General features: G+C 35.3%; 1 protein-coding gene across 7 annotated transcripts in view; it reads left to right on the top strand.

Moving 5' to 3' along the window:
* Positions 1–20,012, top strand: part of ASCC3 (activating signal cointegrator 1 complex subunit 3) — a 283,273-nt gene that overhangs the window by 44,988 nt on the left and 218,273 nt on the right. For all 7 annotated transcript variants that reach the window (XM_050709555.1, XM_035561717.1, XM_035561719.2 and 4 more), the window contains exons 5-8: positions 1,787–1,907; positions 4,567–4,774; positions 5,526–5,667; positions 6,239–6,364. In XM_050709555.1, the coding sequence (XP_050565512.1) occupies positions 1,787–1,907; positions 4,567–4,774; positions 5,526–5,667; positions 6,239–6,364 (597 nt within the window). The remainder of the gene's footprint in view (positions 1–1,786; positions 1,908–4,566; positions 4,775–5,525; positions 5,668–6,238; positions 6,365–20,012) is intronic.

Here is a 20,012-nt window from a genome sequence, read left to right as displayed (position 1 = left end):
CTGAATATTTATACACTGTGTGTGCTGCCTTCAACAAAGTCATCTTATATCTTTAGATAATATTGGCTTAAAATGTGGCAGTAAAGTGACAGTGAATAGCTATGCAAAAGACAAGAATTAATGATGATTGTTAGAGAAGGCTGGGTAAAAAGAAATCCATTATAGCTTGAGATCCTTGTCAACAAAACTAATGTCTAGCCAGCAGTTTACTGTCCTGTATTTTTGCAGTTTGCTACTCTTATTTGAGTGTAGGATTTTCTGTTTGTCCATATTTATTGCATTCATTTTTTACACAGATTGCTTTTCCAATTTGCTGTCAGTTTGTCTTTAATAAAAGAAATGCAAAAGTTTATGCTTCATGGTCTCTGCAAATACTGACATCACTGAACTAATTGACACACCTTATGTTTTTCTCAGAAACCCTGGGGGTTAAGGAGTAACACTTTTTACTTCTTTTGTATTATTTATTAAATGCAAGTTTACTTTATGAAGTACAGATTGGCCTGAAAAAAGGGATCACTATTCTGATGCCTTTCACACAGTTTGAAATTTACACAAGCAGATAGTGATAGGACAAGGAGGAACAATTTTAAACTAAAAGATTTAGATTAGATGGTAGGAGGAAGTTCTTCACTCAGAGGATGGTAAAGCACTGTCACGGGTTGCCCAGAGAAGCGGTGGGTGCCCCATCCTTCGAGGTGTTCAAGGCCAGGCTGGATGAGGCGTTGAGCAACCTGGTCTAGTGGGAAGGGTCCCTGCCCGTGGCAGGGGGTTGGAACTCAATGATCTTTATGGCCCCTTCCAACCAAAACCATTCTATGGTTCCATGGATTTTGCAAATATAAGCATCATAACGCTATTGCCCAGTGGGCAGAGACAACCACAGCAAAACTCCCTACTAAGGAGCTGGCAAATTAAATACAGTATAGTAAGAGAACTCTCCTTTTCACAGTTGGAACAGAAATATTTGAATCCTGCAGTGGCAAAGTTTTACGGATTCACAGAACTTTACATGAAAACGCACCATAACAATTATTCTTACCTGATACCTGAAGTTGAATGAATACTTTTAGAAGCAAACTTAGAGAGCACTAAGGAGAAATTGTCCTATTTGCCTTTTTAGAAAATGAAAAAATGAGGGGGAAAAAATGTTAGAAATCAAGAACGGTTTCTGAGTAGCTTGCTGCCCTGCTGTACTGCATTGAATTTTGCCAAAATAATTATGGGTAAGATGAACAGGAAGTACTCCTCTTAATTGTTTCCTCAAATCCTGTTCTCTTCCACGTCTATGACCTTTTTGTAGGATATTAATGAGAAAATGCAGTAGGCAATTTCTCTTATTCACTGGAATGGAAATAACTTCCTATTTATCTGACATCTATAAGAAAGCACCAGTTCTCTTGATTTATCTGGTTATATTATGGAGGAATAAATTTGTAGCTGAGTTTATGTAAGTAACTATTTAAAAAAAAAAAACAACTAAACTTTGGTCTTGAGAAGAATTAAATTTTATACAAGAATCTCAAAAAGAAATGCTTTATTTAACAGAAAAAAATTCACAATGTTTAAATCTTTCCTACTGAAAACTTTCAGTACTTTTCCCTTTTAATAACATAGAATCTGGATAATGCTAGCAATGATACCTCTTGGGCTGAATTACTCAGATTTGAAATTCTTTAAACTTGTTATTAACAGATATGCTATTACCAAGGATGGAAATATTGTAGTCCTATTTGTAATTTTGTGCTAATTTGGACAATGACTTAGGACTTTCTTTTCTTTGTAGTTATTTGAACTACTAGGCCCTGAAGGTTTTGAACTTATAGAGAAGCTCCTACAGAACAGATCTCTGATTGTGGAAAAATCTTTGACTTGTACAAATGATAACAAGTTCCAGACACTGCAAGGTATGTGACTACAAAATTGTTATTCCAAATCAGATAAAACTTAGTTTTCTAACTGTTCAGTTATATTTCAACCAGTACTGGCTATGCACATGTAAAAAGAAAGCCAAAAAAAGTGGGTGGTGATGGAGGGTGCTTATACTAGTGTAAATAAATAAATTGTGGCTTGGTTACAAAAAGGAAATTAATGCATATTGCATATTTACTTTTCAACTGCATATGTGCATGTGTAATTTTTAAATAAATGTGTTAGTATTTGTATTTATTTCAATCGATTACCATTGAAATAACTTCATCCTGAGGTATTCCTCATCTGCTATGCCACTTTCTGTTTCAGTGTTAACATCAAACGTATGTCTTGGTGAGAAAAAGCACAGTAACAACCACTTCTTCTGGGAGAAAAAAAAAAATTAAACTGAAGGATTAAGTGAGAGGAATAAAGGGGGTCAGGTTTTATACTTTTTTTTTTAATAAGATACATTGCATACACGGAGTAATAGTTTTAAAATCTGTTTTGCAAATTGCTGCTTAAAAACAAGTGTTCCTACTTTATTCCCTTACAAAAAATACATCTGATTTTGAATAGGTTGCAACGTGGAATAAATCTTGCATATACATAACACCATATAGCCCATTGTGTGTTTACAACTCATGGGGTTAGAAAAAGTTGGTTAGAGCTGATATTGCTGGACTTAGGTATCCTCACAATATTTTTAAATGCAAGCAAACCATACTTAATACGTCTGTTGTAAAATGTTATTTACGCAAGTGTTTGGAAGTTCAGCTTCTGCTGTGCTGATGGTTGATCTAAAGTCATCAGAGCCATCATTAGTTTTATCTGCTACTGATTTCAAAGCAGAAACTATCAGTATAACAAGTTTTTTTTTTGTTTTTTTTTTTGTTTTTTTTTTTACTTATATAACCAAAAGAAAAAAATTAAAATATATGCACTGGAAACCAAACGATTGTTTTTTCTTCAATGTGCAACATTTTCTTCTCATTTAGTAGAAGCAGTACTTTGAAAGCTATTATGAATTTATTCTTCAGCATGCCATCAGTAAAAAATTATGCTAGAATATAGAGGAAGAATATTTTCAATATTGTGCTTTTCGATAGGAGAGCGTTACTGGCTTTGTTTGTTTTTTTATTTATTTTTCCTTGTTGTTTTACTTTTTTACTGATGACAGCTCTTCTTTCACTGTAGTATAGAAGTCAGTGATATTTGAGTATCTTCTCCAAGACTGAAGATGCTCTGCCCCAAGTTCAGTTTAATCATTTTAGTAAGGCTTTTCCCTTTTAAGTCGATCAAAGTGATATTCCTCATGGGGACTGAGGTTTTAGCTTTTCAGAATTGCATTTGGGTAGGGAATCATTCGTGTTTGGACGAATTTAGTTGTTTGGTAACTTTGAGTTACTTGTGTTTTGAGAAAATAAGCACAAGATAAGGAACTATACATATACTGAACATTTGTAGAATGCTTTATTATTTGACTGTTATTATAGAATTTAATTCTACAGCCATAAAGGTGGTTGTTGTGTTTATCAGACAAATCAAGTAGCAGTTCTTTGTCCTAATATGTTTGGTCTGAATTAATGGCCACAATTTCCTACCTAAATTTGTTTTTCCCTTTGACAATGATAGAGAGCTAAAACTACAAATGTGATAGTATTACTGTGGACATTTTGTCAGTTTATTAGAACTTTTTCAAGAATTGACAAGTTATAGTCACTTTATTTAGTGTGCATGCTGTAAGAGTTTCACTGTTACAGTAGGTTAAAAATTAAGTGGCACAAATTGTTCAGAAGATTTGAGAAAAAAGTTTCCAATTTTCAGGTTCAGGGCTAGACTGAAAAAATACATTTGAAACATAATTATATAATGGTTAAACCCACATAAGCTTCTTTTTGCTTATCTGTTTGCTGAATTTTGAAAGTAGAGGTTTAAAAATACTGATAAAGTTAAAAACAAACAAAATCTGTCTACCCCGTTGCATATAAAAGATTTAGTTGTGTCTTTGTTTTCAATCTGCAGTAAAGAGCACTAATGGTCTAGGAAAGGCAAATGTGACTGGACTTTATCAGGTTCCCAGCTGCCCTGGATTTGTTGTGTATTGTAACTCTTCTGTAGTTCTGGTGGTGGTGGTTGTTGTTGTTTTTCAATCCTGCTGCTTATCCACATAAAAGGAAGGAGTCTGTGGTTGTACAGAATAAGATTACTTTTCTCACTTGTTTAAGGAAATTAAACTGTTGGTATGCTTTCAATACAGTCATGTTATCTAGTAAATGTACTGTAATTGTTATGGGAAGAAGCTGTTTAAAAAAAAGAACTTATTTAATCTATTTTCACAGCCTTTTTACTTACTAGTGTATTCATGTAAGAGAACAGAAAAGAAGCTTTTCCAGTGTTGATAAAGTTACTGTAAATCCCCCGAAGATAGCCCCTCCTTTTACTGCTAGTTTGCAGTACTCCCCCTCTTACTTTGGTATAAAGAATTTTTGTTGTGTGATGACTTTAAATGTCCTGCCTTTAAGAGCTGTTACTTTTAGTTTCTTGAGGCCAACTTCTGCATAATCTGCCTAATACATATATTAGAGAAAACTGGGGGATAAAAAGGATAGAATCCAGTACTTATGGAGATGCATACCTGTTTTCATGTTGCAGAGCAGTGCAGGAAGTTTATAGGAGAAAATGCTAAACCCAATTATGGCTGTCAAGTTACAATTCAGTCTGAACAAGAAAAGCTGTTGATGAAACAATATCGTCGTGAAGAAAAACGAAATGCCAGAAAAGAAAAACAAGCTGGGGAAGATGGAGAAGGTTCTGGCGAAGGACTAATGTGCTTTGATCCCAAAGAGCTGCGAATGCAAAGGTAATAAATGCCAAAAGTTGAAAAATGCTTGTGTTGTAATTGCTACTTCAACATATCATAAACGTTTATTTTCTTTTAGTTTGCTTTGGAGATTAGATGATTATGACTTCAGGTCACGTTTTATTACAAGTGTAGATTTTTTTTTTTTTAATATGAAAACCTAATTTTCAGGGAAAGAAAGCAGTGATCTGCTTAATGAGAATCTTCTTGGTCTCATCTATGTGGGCTGGAGATGCAGATTAGAGAAGTAGGCTATCTTTCTTAGTTCCTGTGTGCATACTACTTGCTTAAGATTTATGAAGTCTGTACTAAATCTAGCAGAACTATCTTTCTTTTTTTCCTCTACAGATTAACGGGTGCTATTTTCCATGTTGTCAACTAAAGGTAGTGGGAGGAATAAGGGGGGAGAGAATAAGGAGCAAATAAGGTGTTGCATTTCATATTGAGAAGAATATAGTGGGACTGGTATTTAACTGTGAATGCATGTTGCTGTATTGCGTAAAAAGAGGCAAAATTCCATTAGGAAAGCCTTGCACTGGTTGGACTGATTTTTATCTATGTTGTTTGCTATAAGGACTTAGTTTAACTGATGCCAGTGAATAACACAGTAAAATTCTTTTGTTAATCATTTTATAAACTGCTATTTTCCTTACATTTCTCCAACTTTTGCTCTGACTTTAATACTATGTCCAGTTTTTGTGATGGCTGCTTACAATTGGCAGAATTATTGCAGCTATTTTTCTGCTTATAGGGAACTAGCGCTTTTGAATGCTCGAAGTATGCCTGTCCTAGGTAGACAGAGAGAGATGGACTTTGAAAGAATTCATTATCCACATGTTTACGATTCCCGAGCTGAAGCTATGAAAACATCAGCATTCATCGGGGGTGCGAAGGTACGTCTTCAGCAATACAACTATTCCAGTGAGTAATGTGCAGCAGATTTCCCTTTGTTCCCTTGGAGATTCTCCTACTAATCGGAGTTCTGTGCATGAAGCGGTGCTTCTTTACGGAGGGTTTTAAATGTTCACATATTTTGTTTTAATTTTGACCCTAGAAGAAACAATCTCACTCTCAACTAATGTATTTGTTTTTATTTCTAGGGTCAGTTAAGTCATTAAAATACCATTTTTCTCCTTCTATCTTTTGGAGAACATTGAATTTGACTTTAATAAAATGAATGCTTTATGAAATTCTAGACTTAATGGCTTTTGAAATTTAATAAAGTGGAGTTATCTGTTTTGTTTTTTTTTTTGTCTTTTGGAAACCTTTTTCTGAGTAGTAAAACTGATTATTTTCCATTTAGGGGGTTCTGTGCTATCTATAAAATGAATCAGGGAGAATTGTTTTTATTTGGGATTCATTTTTATGAAGGAAAGTGATGAACCATTGTTTCAAGTGGGCTATAAAGTAATGAAACTTTCTGTTTTCATTTTTTCAAATAATTTTCCTGTAATACTATTTTAGGTGTTCTTACCAGAGGCAGTTCAGAGAGAAAACAACAAAATGTATGAAGAGGTGAAGATCCCCCATAGTGAACCAATGCCTATTGGTATCGAAGAGAAAATTGTTTACATTAAAGACTTAGATGAGGTGAGTAAACCATTTTAGGGATATTAAATTAGTTTTTACTTTGCTGTTACAAAAATTTAAATGAATAATATGTACTAATGTGATTTGTGATGTGCAAATAGAGCCAGTTAATTTCTTCACTTCTAATTTGTTGGGGGATGTTATTTTAGTGATAAAATTCTGTTCATGATGACTGATCAAAGAAATTCCTCCTCTAAATTACTACTTTATGAACTGCAGTTCTCAGTTCCTTTGGCATTACCTATTCAGCTACTTATGGTTTTGAGCTGTGAGCTGAATCGCTAAAATGTTCTTTAAAAAAATAAATAAATAAAAGAAGATAATCATAGAATCACCAAGGTTGGAAAAGACCTCCAAGATCATCTGGTCCAACCATATCACCCACTAAACCATATCCCTAAGCACCACATCCAGCCTTTTGGTAAACACCCCCAGGGACGGTGACTCCACCACCTCCCTAGGCAACCTGTTCCAATGCGTGACCACATTTTCTGAGAAGAAATGTCTCCTAATTTCCAACCTGAACCTTTCCTGGCACAACTTGAGGCCATTTCCTCTTGTCCTATCGCTAGTTATCTGTGAGAGGAGGTCGACCCCCAGCTCCTCACACCTTCCTTTCAGGTAGTTGTAGAGAGCAATAATGTCTCCCCTGAGCCTCCTCTTCTCCAGACTAAACAACCCCAGTTCCCTCAGCCACTCCTCATAGGACTTGTGTTTCAGACCCATCACCAGCTTCATAGCCCTTCTCTGGACACATTCCAGGGCCTTGATGTCTTTCTTGTAGTGAAGGGTGCAAAACTGAACACAATACTTGAGGTGCAGCCTCACCAGAGCAGAGTACAGGGGGACGATCACCTCCCTAGTCCTGCTGGCTACACTATTCCTGATACAAGCCAGGATGCTGTTGGCCTTCTTGGCCGTGTGGGCACGCTTCTGGCTCATGTTCAGGTGAGCATCCATCAGCACCCCCAGATCCTTTTCCTCTGCACAGCTTTCCAGCCTCTCTGCCCCAAGCCTGTAGTGCTGCATGGGGTTGTTGTGACCAAACTGTAGGACCTGGCACGTAGCCATGTTGAACTTCATCCCATTAGCCTCTGCCCATCGACCCATCCTGTCCAGGTCCCTCTGCAGGTCCTTCCTACCCTCCAGCAGATGGATGCTACCCCCTAACTTGGTGTCATCTGCATACTTACTGATGGTGTACTCAGTTCCCTCATCCAAATCATCAATAATGTTATAAAAGCTATTATGGCCATTCTGTTCTTTTTCTGGAGACCACATGGAGGAGTGAGCCTGGGGTTCAGTATATTGACTTCTGAAGATTGGCTGGTGACGGCACAGCACTCTTTTGCAGTCCTTAGGACTGCATGATACTGGTGCAAGGTATTGAGTTACGGTGCCATATACTGTATGGGGTGCAAAACCTGGAATGGTGCTCTGGAATAGCAGAAGGTGGTAAATTATTATTAGTAAAACTTTAATGATAGAAAATGAAGAGCAGTGAGAAAAAAATGCAAGTGAAACAAAGATTAACATTTTAAAGTTTATTGATTTTAAAATGGCGAAAAAGTTGAAGTGAGGGAAGAAGAAACTAGCACTAAATCTGCAGTTAGTATTCACAGTTGAGAACTTGAAGTACTCTATCACATCTACGTGCTTGCTTCTCGTTGTATATGTCAAATCTGTTGATGAATGGTAAATTTGCTATTGATTTCAAGGGGAACATAAAGAGCAAGTCATATGCGCGTTTGAAGAAGGCTTTATGTTTCTTAGCTCTTCAGCCACATACAACATGGAAAAATGTTCCACTTTTTTTCCCTGTGAACAAACAGGATATGAGAATATAAATTTAATATGGTTATCCAGAGAACTTTTTTGGGGTTTCTACTAAAGTTTGTCTTACATAAAGATTTAACTCTTTTAAAACAGAAGACAGTTTAATTTTAGAATCTGGATCTATTCTTTTGTGCTTGGGTGACAGTACCTACTGTCATGTTTATGAAGTGACTGACAGCTTAACTAGATAGAAAAGTTGAGCCACTGTAGCTGTAAAATGTGACATTTTATATGACAACTTTCAGCATGACAGCTTTTTGCAATGAAATGTCTTTCCCCTAAGCACAGAGCTAAATATTACCTATTAATCTGTAGTTTTGCCAGAAATACCAATGTTTCAGGAGACAATCACTTCTCAGAAAAATGTCGTTCAGATAGAAAAATTTCAGATAGAGATGGTTTACAGATATTTACATTTACGGTGTTTAAAATAAAGGTAGATGCATCAATTATACAAATTTCATAAATATTTAATCTCTTCTGTAGGCTATGTATCATCAAGAGGTATACTTCTCAGTTTTAAAGTGACATTTCGAAATAGAAGCAATCTTTAAATCTTTACTCTTCCATATGCTTCCTATTTACAGGAAACAAGGTGTCAACAGCAATGACAATCTTTAATGTATGAATACTTGTGTATTTAATCCACCCCCCCAACCCCTACTTTTCACATTCCTGTTTCTTTGAGTGGGACTCAAGTTTGAATCTTATTGAACAGCACCTTTTTCTTAACTAGGTAAAGCAACTGAAATTTCCAGTGTGTGCCTTGTTTAAGATAGCTTGGTTAAAGCAAAAGTTATTTTTCTATACATCTATTTTAGATCTTTCATCTCTTAAAATTTTGGTGCTTAAAATTTTTGCTGATAAACTCGAGTCAATTTAGAGGGCAAAAAGTTTTTCTGTCAATATTGTTTATTCTTTTTGGTGAAATAGCATTAATCAAAAATCAGTAAAATAAACTTGTTTAGCTTTCTCTATGTAGTATATATAAGAGCTTGTAAGATAATTATCATTTCTCTGTATTGGTATGTTTGCAAGATTATGTAAAGTAAAAACAGATGGGCAGGAAAGATTGGTGACAGTACATGTAGCTGTAAATAGTTTGTAGTGGTATCTAAATGCATCATGAGGAAGATGGGAGTTTTGCTGTTACTATTGTGAGATGACATTATTACTACATTTTTTATGAAAGCCATTGAGATGGTCCAAACATACAGATTAAGGTATTCATTCTGTGATCAAAGTGTTTAACATGTCAATGTACATGCAGCCCATAATAATAATGTTCTCCAGGGGAGGGAGAAAAAAAGCATAAAGCAGCTAAACCAGCTATTGCATCTGTTACAAGTATATTTATCACAAAGCTGTCCAGGTACTTGTTGATTTACGGAGAAATCTCGATGTATTCAAAAATGATAAATATTTTTCTCTTTGAGGCTTTTCTTTCTGTTTTCATCTGTCCTCTGTTTCAATGGTCCCATTTGTGTTACATTTTTTGTGAGTTTCTTGCCTTGCCATTTGACTGTTCTGGCTGCATCCAAGCTGATGCTCCAGATGATTCTTTCCTTTTGCCTCGAGTACTAGGATGTTTTCGTCTAGGTATTTAAAGAAACAAAGAATTTTGGCTTCTAAGGTGTTTCTTCTTTTAAAATTATCTTTTTAAGTCCAGAAAATAGATCACTTTAAAACTGTTACTTGAAAAGTAGAACTGATTGACTTTCAAGCTTAAGCCCTGAGGTTCTTATTTTCCACAGAGGCAGAGCTCAGGAGGGAGTAGATTGGGATTCAACGTAGCGTGCATGGGAGTCCTTGCAGAGCTCCTAAAGCTGTGTGATTTCAACCTGGTGGGAAGAGGCCAGCTGTTATATACTGTTGGTAACCCCTCTGGAGACACTTTCTCTACATGATAATGGTAGAAGATTACCAATGGTAATCTTCATTTGCTGTATGCTTTCTTCTGTAAGGTCCAGCTTTCTTTTCCTCATTTTGACAAGCTATGATAAGGTGACAACAGTAAAAATGGTTTTGCACTACAGAAGACCATAGAACCATAGAATATTCCAAGTTGGAAGGGACCCACACAGATTGAGTCCAACTCCTGGCTCCACGCAGGATCCAAAAAAATCAAACCATATTTCTGAGAGCCTTGTCCATATGCTTCTTGAACTCCAGCAAGCAGAAAGGATTTTATACTGCTGTTATAGTGAAAAAATTATTAGGCAATTTCTTTTCTGAGCTTCCTCCTTTCCATTTAAATGTGTGCCACCTATGAAACTTTAGGAACACTTGTATGACATACTAGCAATTGTTTCAAGCACAGAATAGTACAAATTTTGTACTGTAAGAAAATTTTTTGTGCCACCTTCTGGACTCTTCTTGACTTGTTAACTCCTTTGCACAAGTGTGTAGAGGGCCAATAGCATACTGGCCTCTATCAGAAATAGTGTAGCCAGCAGGAGCCGGACTAGGGAAGTGATTGGCCCTCTGTACTCAGCTCTGGTGAGGCCACACCTCGAGTACTGTGTTCAGTTTTGGGCCCCTCACTACAAGAAAGACATCGAGGTGCTGGAGCTTGTCCAGAGAAGGGCAATGAAGCTGGTGAAGGGCCTGGAACACAAGTCCTATGAGGAGCGGCTGAGGGAACTGGGGTTATTTAGCTTAGAGAAAAGAAGGCTCAGGGGAGACCTTACCATTCTGTCGAACTGTCTCAAAGGAGGTTGTAGCAGAGTGGGGATCGCTCTCTTCTCCCAAGTAACAAGTGATAGGACGAGGAAATGCCTCAAGTTGTGCTGGGGAGGTTTAAGTTGGATATTAGTAAAAAATTCTTCACTGGAAAGGATTGACTGCCCAGGGAAGTAGCTGAGTCACCATCCCTGGAGTTATTCAGAGGATGTGTAGATGTAGTGCTTAAGGGACATTGTTCAGTGGTAGACTTGGAAGTGCTGGTTTTTAACAGTTGGACTTGATGATCTTAGAGGTGTTTTCCAACCTGAATGATCCTATGATTTAGGTTGGAAAAGACCCGTAAGATCACCATGTCCAATACAGGTCCAACAACGTCAGATGGTTATACCTAACGCAGTCCAGGTTATATGCTCTTGATATTATAAAGAACCCTACTTTTTGATTCGAAAATTTCCGGTGGTACCTCCACTCATTCAAGGTTAAAAACCTGAACTGCATCTGTTTTCCCAAAGGACTGGAAAGAACTAAACCTTACTCTGAAGTATGACCAATAAGAAACTACATGAGAAGAAAAGTGGCAACATAAAATAAAATTTAGTACCTAATGATGTCTATTAGATATGTTGGCAAGCATGGATCTGGAAACATACTGACAGAAACTTCACTGTGTGGCAGAGTGCGTGCATTTCACAAAGTTAATATGTTTAGACAGTGTAGCTGATACTAGCATAAGAATTCAAGTGGGTAGCAGAGGTGACAGTCGGTGGTGTAGAGGCTAAAGAGGGGGGAAAAAAAAACAACATTCAACTTAATATTCAGATTACGTAGCACATGAAAATTCTGTTACTTGGTTACTCTGTATGTCACCTCTGTCTTTTAAGAGACAAAAAAAAAAAAAAAATCAGAGAGACCTTGAGGTGTAGACATAACATAATGCTGGTAATTAAGCTAAATTATCAAAACATTTAATTTACCTTTAAGTTTCCTTTCAAAAAGGAAAAGGTAAGAATTAGTCTAAGAATCATCTAAAATGAGCTAGATCTTTGAAAAATATTTCACTTTCAACTGAATCTTTATGCAAGAATTTTTGTCTCATAGGAGCTTCGTTTCTTTTTAGTCTGTATGTTTTCATTTGCATGAGAGTAATTTTAGGTATGATATATATTTCTCTTCAGCTATGTGATTTTGGTTACATTGTCAGCAGTTTGGGTGCAGTCTTTGACTATGTAACATGCATGCTGCAAAATGGTCTGTTAAATTTAATCCTCACAGTCCTTAAGGTTAGAACTGAGTTCATAATAAGAACTTCATTTATGTTTTGAACTTCTTGCCAAAAGCTAAGCCTCTGGATCTTGTAAGCTGAAGTAACATTTTAAATGTTTTAAGTATTATTTTAAATTATTTGCATTTTTGTTACTCACTTAGGTTGGCATAAACATAGGCTGAGAAGACCAGAAATGTATTCCTCTAAATAACAATTCTAACAAATCCATTTTAACCAATTTGTAGACTTATATTATTTTATATTTATATATATATATATATAATTTTTTTTTGGTACATATATAAGGCAGAATGGCGAAACTGGACCAACACCAAAGGGAGAAACCATGACTTGAACTAGCACAGGCCTTAATAGGAAGCTCTTATGTATAGGTTTGGCAGTGTAATCAGGATATATCTTCAGCTGCACTCTAGAATGAAGAAATAACATATTTGTATCAATGCAGTATATTTAGGTTTGGCAAATTATTATCTGAAACCTTATGGCTAGAATAGAGATGCTAAGATGAAACTCATGATTGAAACTGGCAAAAATCCAAATTCTTGCAGCTACCATTCCTACTTAATTCCTTTATGTACTGCAAATATGAGATCAAGTGGCCAACCTTTCACAATTTAGCAGCCATAAAGTATAAGATATCATCGGTCATAAACTGCTGGCAATAGCAACAGTTTTGATACCCCTACTTTTCTACACTATAGTCTGTGCTGCTTCACCTCCTGCCACAGTCACAACTCCATGGGTGTCATCTCATTTTCTTTCTTTCCTACCCGTGTTGAGTGGGAAGCAGCAACTAGTGCTTTGCATGGAGGATGCCGCACTGCTGCTGAGGAGCATCTCCGGAGTCGTCAATGGCAGTGGGGCACCACATGTCCTGCTAGAAGAGTCATGCAAGGGAAGGAAGTGTTCTTGCTTAACCGCAAGGCAGTAAATTCCACCCCCAACTCAATTTGTAGATAACTATTATTCTTGGCATTTACTGGTATTCGGAGAGCTGTGTTTTCACCATAGTATGAGCGCATGCGGCTTTTAAGTAGCTAGTCGGTCACACCAGTTAAATCTGAGGAATTACAGTACTATTACTTAGAAAAAGGGCATGTTAGCTGGGTTGTTTCAATAACAAGAACTTAAAAAAATAGACTAAGTGCAAGCGTAGATTTATTAGCTTTGGGTGCTTGACATGCAGCTTGTCTATTACTGAAATACATTTTTGTACTTACTATAAAGGTGTTCTCATACCAGCCTTTTTGCCAAATAAATGTACCTCTAAAGTCATAAACTCAGGTCAGGCAGAGTTCCTCTTAAACCTGTTTTCACAATCTTGTATCTAACAAATTGCTGTTGGTGAAAAATGACTTCAGGGTTTTACCTAAAGTGGGTATTCAGTGTAGGATTTATTTCTTTGTTTCATGCTATAGCCATTTCCTTTTACTAACACTACTTAATGGTCTAAATAAGTTTTTTTTTCCTCTGCATTATGTGAAGGAATTATTACAAAATCAATATTTCCTTTTTCTGTAACGTTTTCTTGCTTTTTGAGTTATACAAGCAAGCCTATTGAATAGGAGTACAGAAGTTCTTTGCATAAATTACATTTTTCAAAATTACATTTTTCACATCCAGAATGTTTGACCATTTATTCCAAAGCTGATATCGGAGTATATTTCATTTCCATATTTTTCAAATAGCAATTGACGGTTGGACTGTTTTTTTTTTTTCAAATATTTTTAGTTTTATTGACATTTTGCTATTTATCCAATGAAAGTATACTAAAAAATTGCTCTGAAGAAAGCTTACAAGTTCCATAATTATTAGTCCCAACTTAAGAAAAAAAATGTAGGTCTTGCTACAGTGTTTTAAAGAGCTGGTAATGTATATTATGAATTGTTGTCTGTCTTCACCTTTTATGAGTGAGGGTTCTAGGGAGGTTAAATGTGCAATAACAGGTTAACAAGAATATTGCAGTTAAGATTATACACTTACATTAATCTTAAGGCCTTCTGGCTTCATTTTATTCAGCATATGATTTAATTAATATTTTAGAATACTTATTAGAATTCATACTTTAGAATTCCAATGTCAGTATTTACAGTTTCTGTGTCAAATTGTATGAATATCTAACTTCGAGTTATCTGAGGCTTTTATGCATTGTTCTTTTTATATTGTCTGAGAAAGTACGATTTCTGTGCCTGAAAGCACATAAAAAGACGTGCTTCATGCCGAACCAGCAGTCTGTGGTCTGTATTGTGTAAAATTATCATCTTTTGCATCAGGAAAGTCCTGTTTCTTACTAGAAGTAGTTCATTACTTCATCACCAAAAAAGATCTGTTGCCATGACATACAACCTGTAAAGTGGAATTCTGGTCTCAAAAGTTGTTTGTAATCCAAAGTTGGAGAAAGGCAGAACAGGGCTCTAGAGGTTGCATTGTGACTTCTGACTTTTCAACAGTGTCAAGTGGCTGGCCACTAATTCACGACTGGAAGACACTCACTATACTTGAATTCAGCTCATAGAATGTAATCGTTTTTAAAAATGTGCTTCACTTGACTGTAGCTTTCCAGATTTTAGATATCACTATAGGATTTCCTGAATGCTAATAGTTCTTTTCCTTTCAGCAATAGAAAACATCTGCCCATCATGACAAATATTTGAAAAAAATATTTTCAAAAATATTCTCACGTTATAGAAATACTATGACATCATTTATAATATTAAAGTTGATTTTTCTGGATTAGTAAAAACTTTTCTGTTAGTTTAAAAGGTCTTTTTCTAATAGGATGCTCTTTTTTGGTCAACAGAATCACTGATTTTATTGCTTTCCAGATTATGAATCTGATTTATTTTAAGTAACACATTTTAAAACAAAACTTATCTAAATATTTTAGAAAAGAGACTGAAGTAGACTTGAGATGATATCTGAAACACATATACAGTACAGAGATGGCAAGGCTTTGAATGCTGTAGTACAACTTTGAAATAATTCTGGAATGAAATGTGATTTTCTTAATTTATTGATTTAACATGGCATGTGCACGGTTCCAGCAATGCACAGTTCTTGGGAGCAAAGCCTGGAAGGATGAGTAATTACAAATACTTGCTAACAGCCATGAGTTAGAGGAGTTGAAAACTAACATTATAACGAAAGATTAGAAAAGAAGTAGATATATAATCAAATACAAATATGTAATTGATAAATATTTTACAGATGGAAGATTTTGTCTAATAACCTGAGACTGCCATAATAAACATGGTTCTCCCTATATTTGTCTCCTGAAATGAGGGTATTTTTGCATTTCTGAAATCTGTATCACAATATATAAAGTAGGTTTCCTAAAACATCAGAATAATAGCTTAATGCTATTAATGCTTATGCTGAAAGGAGGGAGAAAAGAATGAATTATCTCAAAAGATGTTGGCTGAGGATAACAATTTTCTTTTTTAGGGTAATGATAGTAAAACAGAAGAAAGGAAAGTGTTTAATAATAATTGGATAATAACTGGGATAGTGATATCAAGGCTTTCTAAGAATAAGAAATCAAGAAAGAAATTGACTTTGTTTTTTTGCTAAAACTCGTAACAACTTTTTTTTTTGCTTATTCTGAGATACACATCTCATGTGTGCGCTAGCTTGTAAGAGCTGAGTGAAATATTGGATGTGTTCATTTCTTAGCCATTTCATGAGGTTCCTCTAGAGAACTGTATTTTGTAATTTGCAATTATTTTTAAAGTATTTTGGAATTCTGTGGTACCTGTCAGTAAGGATTGTAGTATACTGTTAACATTCGAAAACTGTGATTTTTGACTTGGCATAGAGATACCTTTGATACTACTGTAATCTTTGAGAGGACCTGTCTGTTAATGCAGGATAAGAAAATTGAAACTGTTCTGAAACATCACTGCATTAGGTAAGCGTGGCATGACTGGCATCTTTATCATAATCCGTGATGTTCCATTCTCAGTCTGAGATTATCATAGACGTGTATAAAAACAAAAGCAACCATACATAAAATTTATATATTTATTATGTGTATATGTGCAACACATACAACCCACATGATGTGTGTGTATACACGTATTTCCTATTAATCCATAGGTGATTTTTGAAGTTAAAGATGCTTTTTACCAGACTTGTCACCACTGGCACTATTTTATATATCCTACTCCTCTATCTCCCTCAGCTCCCCAGAGTTCTAGGTTTTTTATTTTTCAGTAGAAAAAAAGACCTGTATATAAAAAAGGAGATGAGTAGGTAGGCAAAAAAAAAAAAAATGTGTCCCTTATAGAGACATATGTGGGATGCAGAAAAGAGAGGAAGATTGTGAGTAATTGGGAAGGGACAAGAACTGATGTATCATCTTGTCAGATCTTATGAAGAGCAAAAAGCAGCTTTCCATGGAGCAGCAGACCATACGTACTAAAACAATCTGTGTCAGTCCACCATTGTTGAAGTAATGCCAAAGTTCACCTCTTTTGGGATGAGGAAGAATGAACATAAAGTGGATGCTTTGTGCTGGGATCTGCATTTGTGGTATCGTGAAGAGGCTACCAAGCCTGGTAAAGCCAGAGAACTACCAACAATTCCTACTTTTTCTTGTAAGGTCGAATGAGGCTGTGAAAAGGAGACTTGGAAATAACACAAGGGACTTTGTCCCTTAGAAAGATGTTGAAGGGGTTGGGAGTGCAGGTAGTATTCTCCTCTATCTTCCCAGCTGAAGGTTGGGACCGAAGAAGGGGGTGAATGGATGCAGTGAATGACTGGCTGCATGGCTGCTGCCATGCTCAGGGCTTTGGGTTCTATGATCTTGGACACACATTTGATAGACTGAGCATGTGGATGTTGTAGACATCCATTTGCATCCACATTTTCAGATTGTACAGTGTCTCCCTGATTAAAAAAATAACTTGCAGTACAACCTTTTTCTTACTCCTAAACAGTGTTCCCTTCCTACGATGTCATAAACCTGTCTTGATAGGCTCACAGGAGGTTGGTTTTGTTTTGGTTTGACATGGTGAATGTTTGATTCTTTTGAAATGAGACTGACTGAAGGTTTCCTTTGTCAAAGAGCCTCTTAACATCTTAGGAGAAGTTTGGCAATTGTGTTACCTGAACAAGATAGGATGCTATGAAAAACTAATAAATATGCTCTATGTGTGTTTAAGCATGTTTTTAATTTCAAAGGCTTGACATTAATGAAAACATAAAGGAAAAAAAAACTGTTTAGCATAAGTACAGGCAGAAAAAATCCTCATGAATATAAAATAGCATTTTCAAATGTTCTTTCATTAGTGAAGTTGTAACTGAAACTTAAACAGATATTCTCATTTACAGATATTCTGCTTGTTCTAAGTACTAATAATGTGCAACTTTCTTTAATGTAAGCAGCTGTGTAAAATCCAAGTTATAACTTCTTAGGCAGGACAATTTCAAAGACAAGAATAATTCATTGACAATATGGGTCAAAGGATAATACTGATCATTATTTATATTAGTGAATATAAAGAATTTAATTTCTTTTAGTCCTTTAAACTCATATGTTTGTGTATGAATTACTATGCAAAATTTGCTGAAAAATGTTATTTATTATGCAACTCTCACAGTGAGTCTTGCATATTCTTGCAGTTAATTGGGTTTTTGGTTGTTCTTGTCCCTTACATGCAAATAACAAATGTGAATAGACAAATACACTTTTTAATATTAACATGAGGTAAAATTGACTGTGTCTGACTTGAAGAAAACATTAAGCCATTTTCATTTTCTGCACGGCTGCCAAGTGTATGTATGTTACCAAGTGCTACCTCCTGAAATTGTTGAAAATCTGATGGGAACACTTACAAAGGCAAACCAGTAAAGGGCACCAGCTGCTGAAAAACAACTGCTGTGAGCCACTGTGGGAATAGATGTATATGCCTGTAGCTAGAAGTAATCAAAGTGTCTACTTTTACCTGTCAATATTTTAATTTGTGTAAAGATTCAACCAATGAAAGTAATTTTGAATAACTAAAAAAATAAAAAAGAAAAAGAAAAAAGTGTGCAGAAGAGTTCAATAGGAGTCTGTGGAAGGTCCTCATTGAACTACTGTTGCATGTCTTTATTTTAGTAAAAAAAACCAAACAGATATGGCACCAAAAGTCTCAGCTACACTGTGCTTACTAAAGGATGGAGACAGTATGGAAGAGGTTACGGAAGAGGTTATGCTACTGAAGAGCAGGTTTCCAGTTTTTGTGTGGCTTATTTTGAGAGGTCTCAATGTGTATTTCTTGATTCATCGCACCTTATTTGATTTGTTGAGGATGGTAATACACCCGCCTACACACTTCTGGTTTTTTTTAAGAATCAAAAGTCGCTAGACATATTTCCCAAATATATATATATTTAAAGCATTGTATTTCTTTTCTTTTGATGCCTGAACTTTGCTTGTTCCCACGTGGTAATGACTTTACCACACAAGTTCAGCTTTCCTCATCTACCTGTTGTTTTCATACAGTAGATCAAGTAGAACAACTTCTGGGAGTGCTGCTGGGTTCTTTGGGATTTGTGAGAATAAGATTGCTGTATTCTTTTAGGAAAAAAAAAAAGGACTGATTGTGCTTGAAGTCTTCTCCAGTACAATTCAGAAAAAAAGTCATTTAACATTTATATGGTAAAAGAGTACTCCCTTCTTGGTTAGCAGTAGTGTGAAATTATCTAAAATTAAGAACAAAATTGAGTTGTAGAAAGATTATGACACCAATATTTATTCCTCCAGGAATATTCTTTCTTTTTCCATTCTCCCATTTTTATTTCATGGGTGAAAGATATTACTAGTTTCACCTATAAGTGACCTATAGTTTCTAGTTTCTAGTATTCACCTAGTTTCACCTATAATTACTAGTTTCACCCTTCAGAATAGTCCTTTAGTTTTTGTCTTTTTTCTTAAGCATCATTAGGAAGAAATAGTTTATATGTTAAGGGAAAGCTAAAGTAAATAGTTTGAAAATATTATCCAGAACTGGCTTCCACATGAACAGTTATAATATCCTGGTATGCATAAAACAGGATTGAATTAAGTAGGATTTTTAATAGGAAAACAACACTGAAAGATATCTGTATTTTAGAAATATATAATAATGTCATGCTGTCACGCTGTTCTCCTAAAGATAGGTTTAAACTTACTTTCAAAAGAAGGCAAGATTTAGGATGCCAGTTGTGATGTTGGACTGATTGTAAATTCAGTGACTTATTTGTGTTTTAAATTTTGTATAGTAAAAAAAAATCACCATGAAAAATTCAAGAAGCATTTTGGATACACATTTTCTACTGCAATTTAACTGCATGTAGCTCAAAGAAATCCAACATTCTGGTTTACAGCATTTTTTTTCCACTTATACTTAATCACTGTAATATTTGAAATCCAATTATACTTACCTGCTGACGTTGCAGCTGTTATGTTTGTTGACCTCATTAAATTAGAATAATAAGTGAAATAATTAAATTGAGAAAGCAACTTATTAAATGTTCATTTTTCATTCTTTAGAGTGGTACATTTATGTCTCATTAACTAAATATAGCGACTTTTTTTTTTTGTAAAAAAAGAACATCCAGAGATCTGTAAAGTTTTTAATGAAAACATCTCAAAGTGTTTTTAGTTATTTCAGTAATTAAGACTAGGCAATAAATAATGTGCTTCTGATGTGTGCTGTTAGGGTATAGCCATTTCTCAATGAAAATTCCTAGTATGAGTGTGGAAGAAGAAAGCAGTAGTCTGTTTTACTTTGATGGCATACCTGAAAGAAGACACTTTGGTTCTCGGGAGTAATCAGTCTTCGATTTAAAGAAAAATACAGAATAGCATTTTAAATT

The sequence above is a fragment of the Cygnus atratus genome, chromosome 3 (assembly GCF_013377495.2).
Source record: "Cygnus atratus isolate AKBS03 ecotype Queensland, Australia chromosome 3, CAtr_DNAZoo_HiC_assembly, whole genome shotgun sequence".
Taxonomy (NCBI): domain Eukaryota; kingdom Metazoa; phylum Chordata; class Aves; order Anseriformes; family Anatidae; genus Cygnus; species Cygnus atratus.
This window is presented reverse-complemented; position numbering and strand designations above follow the sequence as displayed.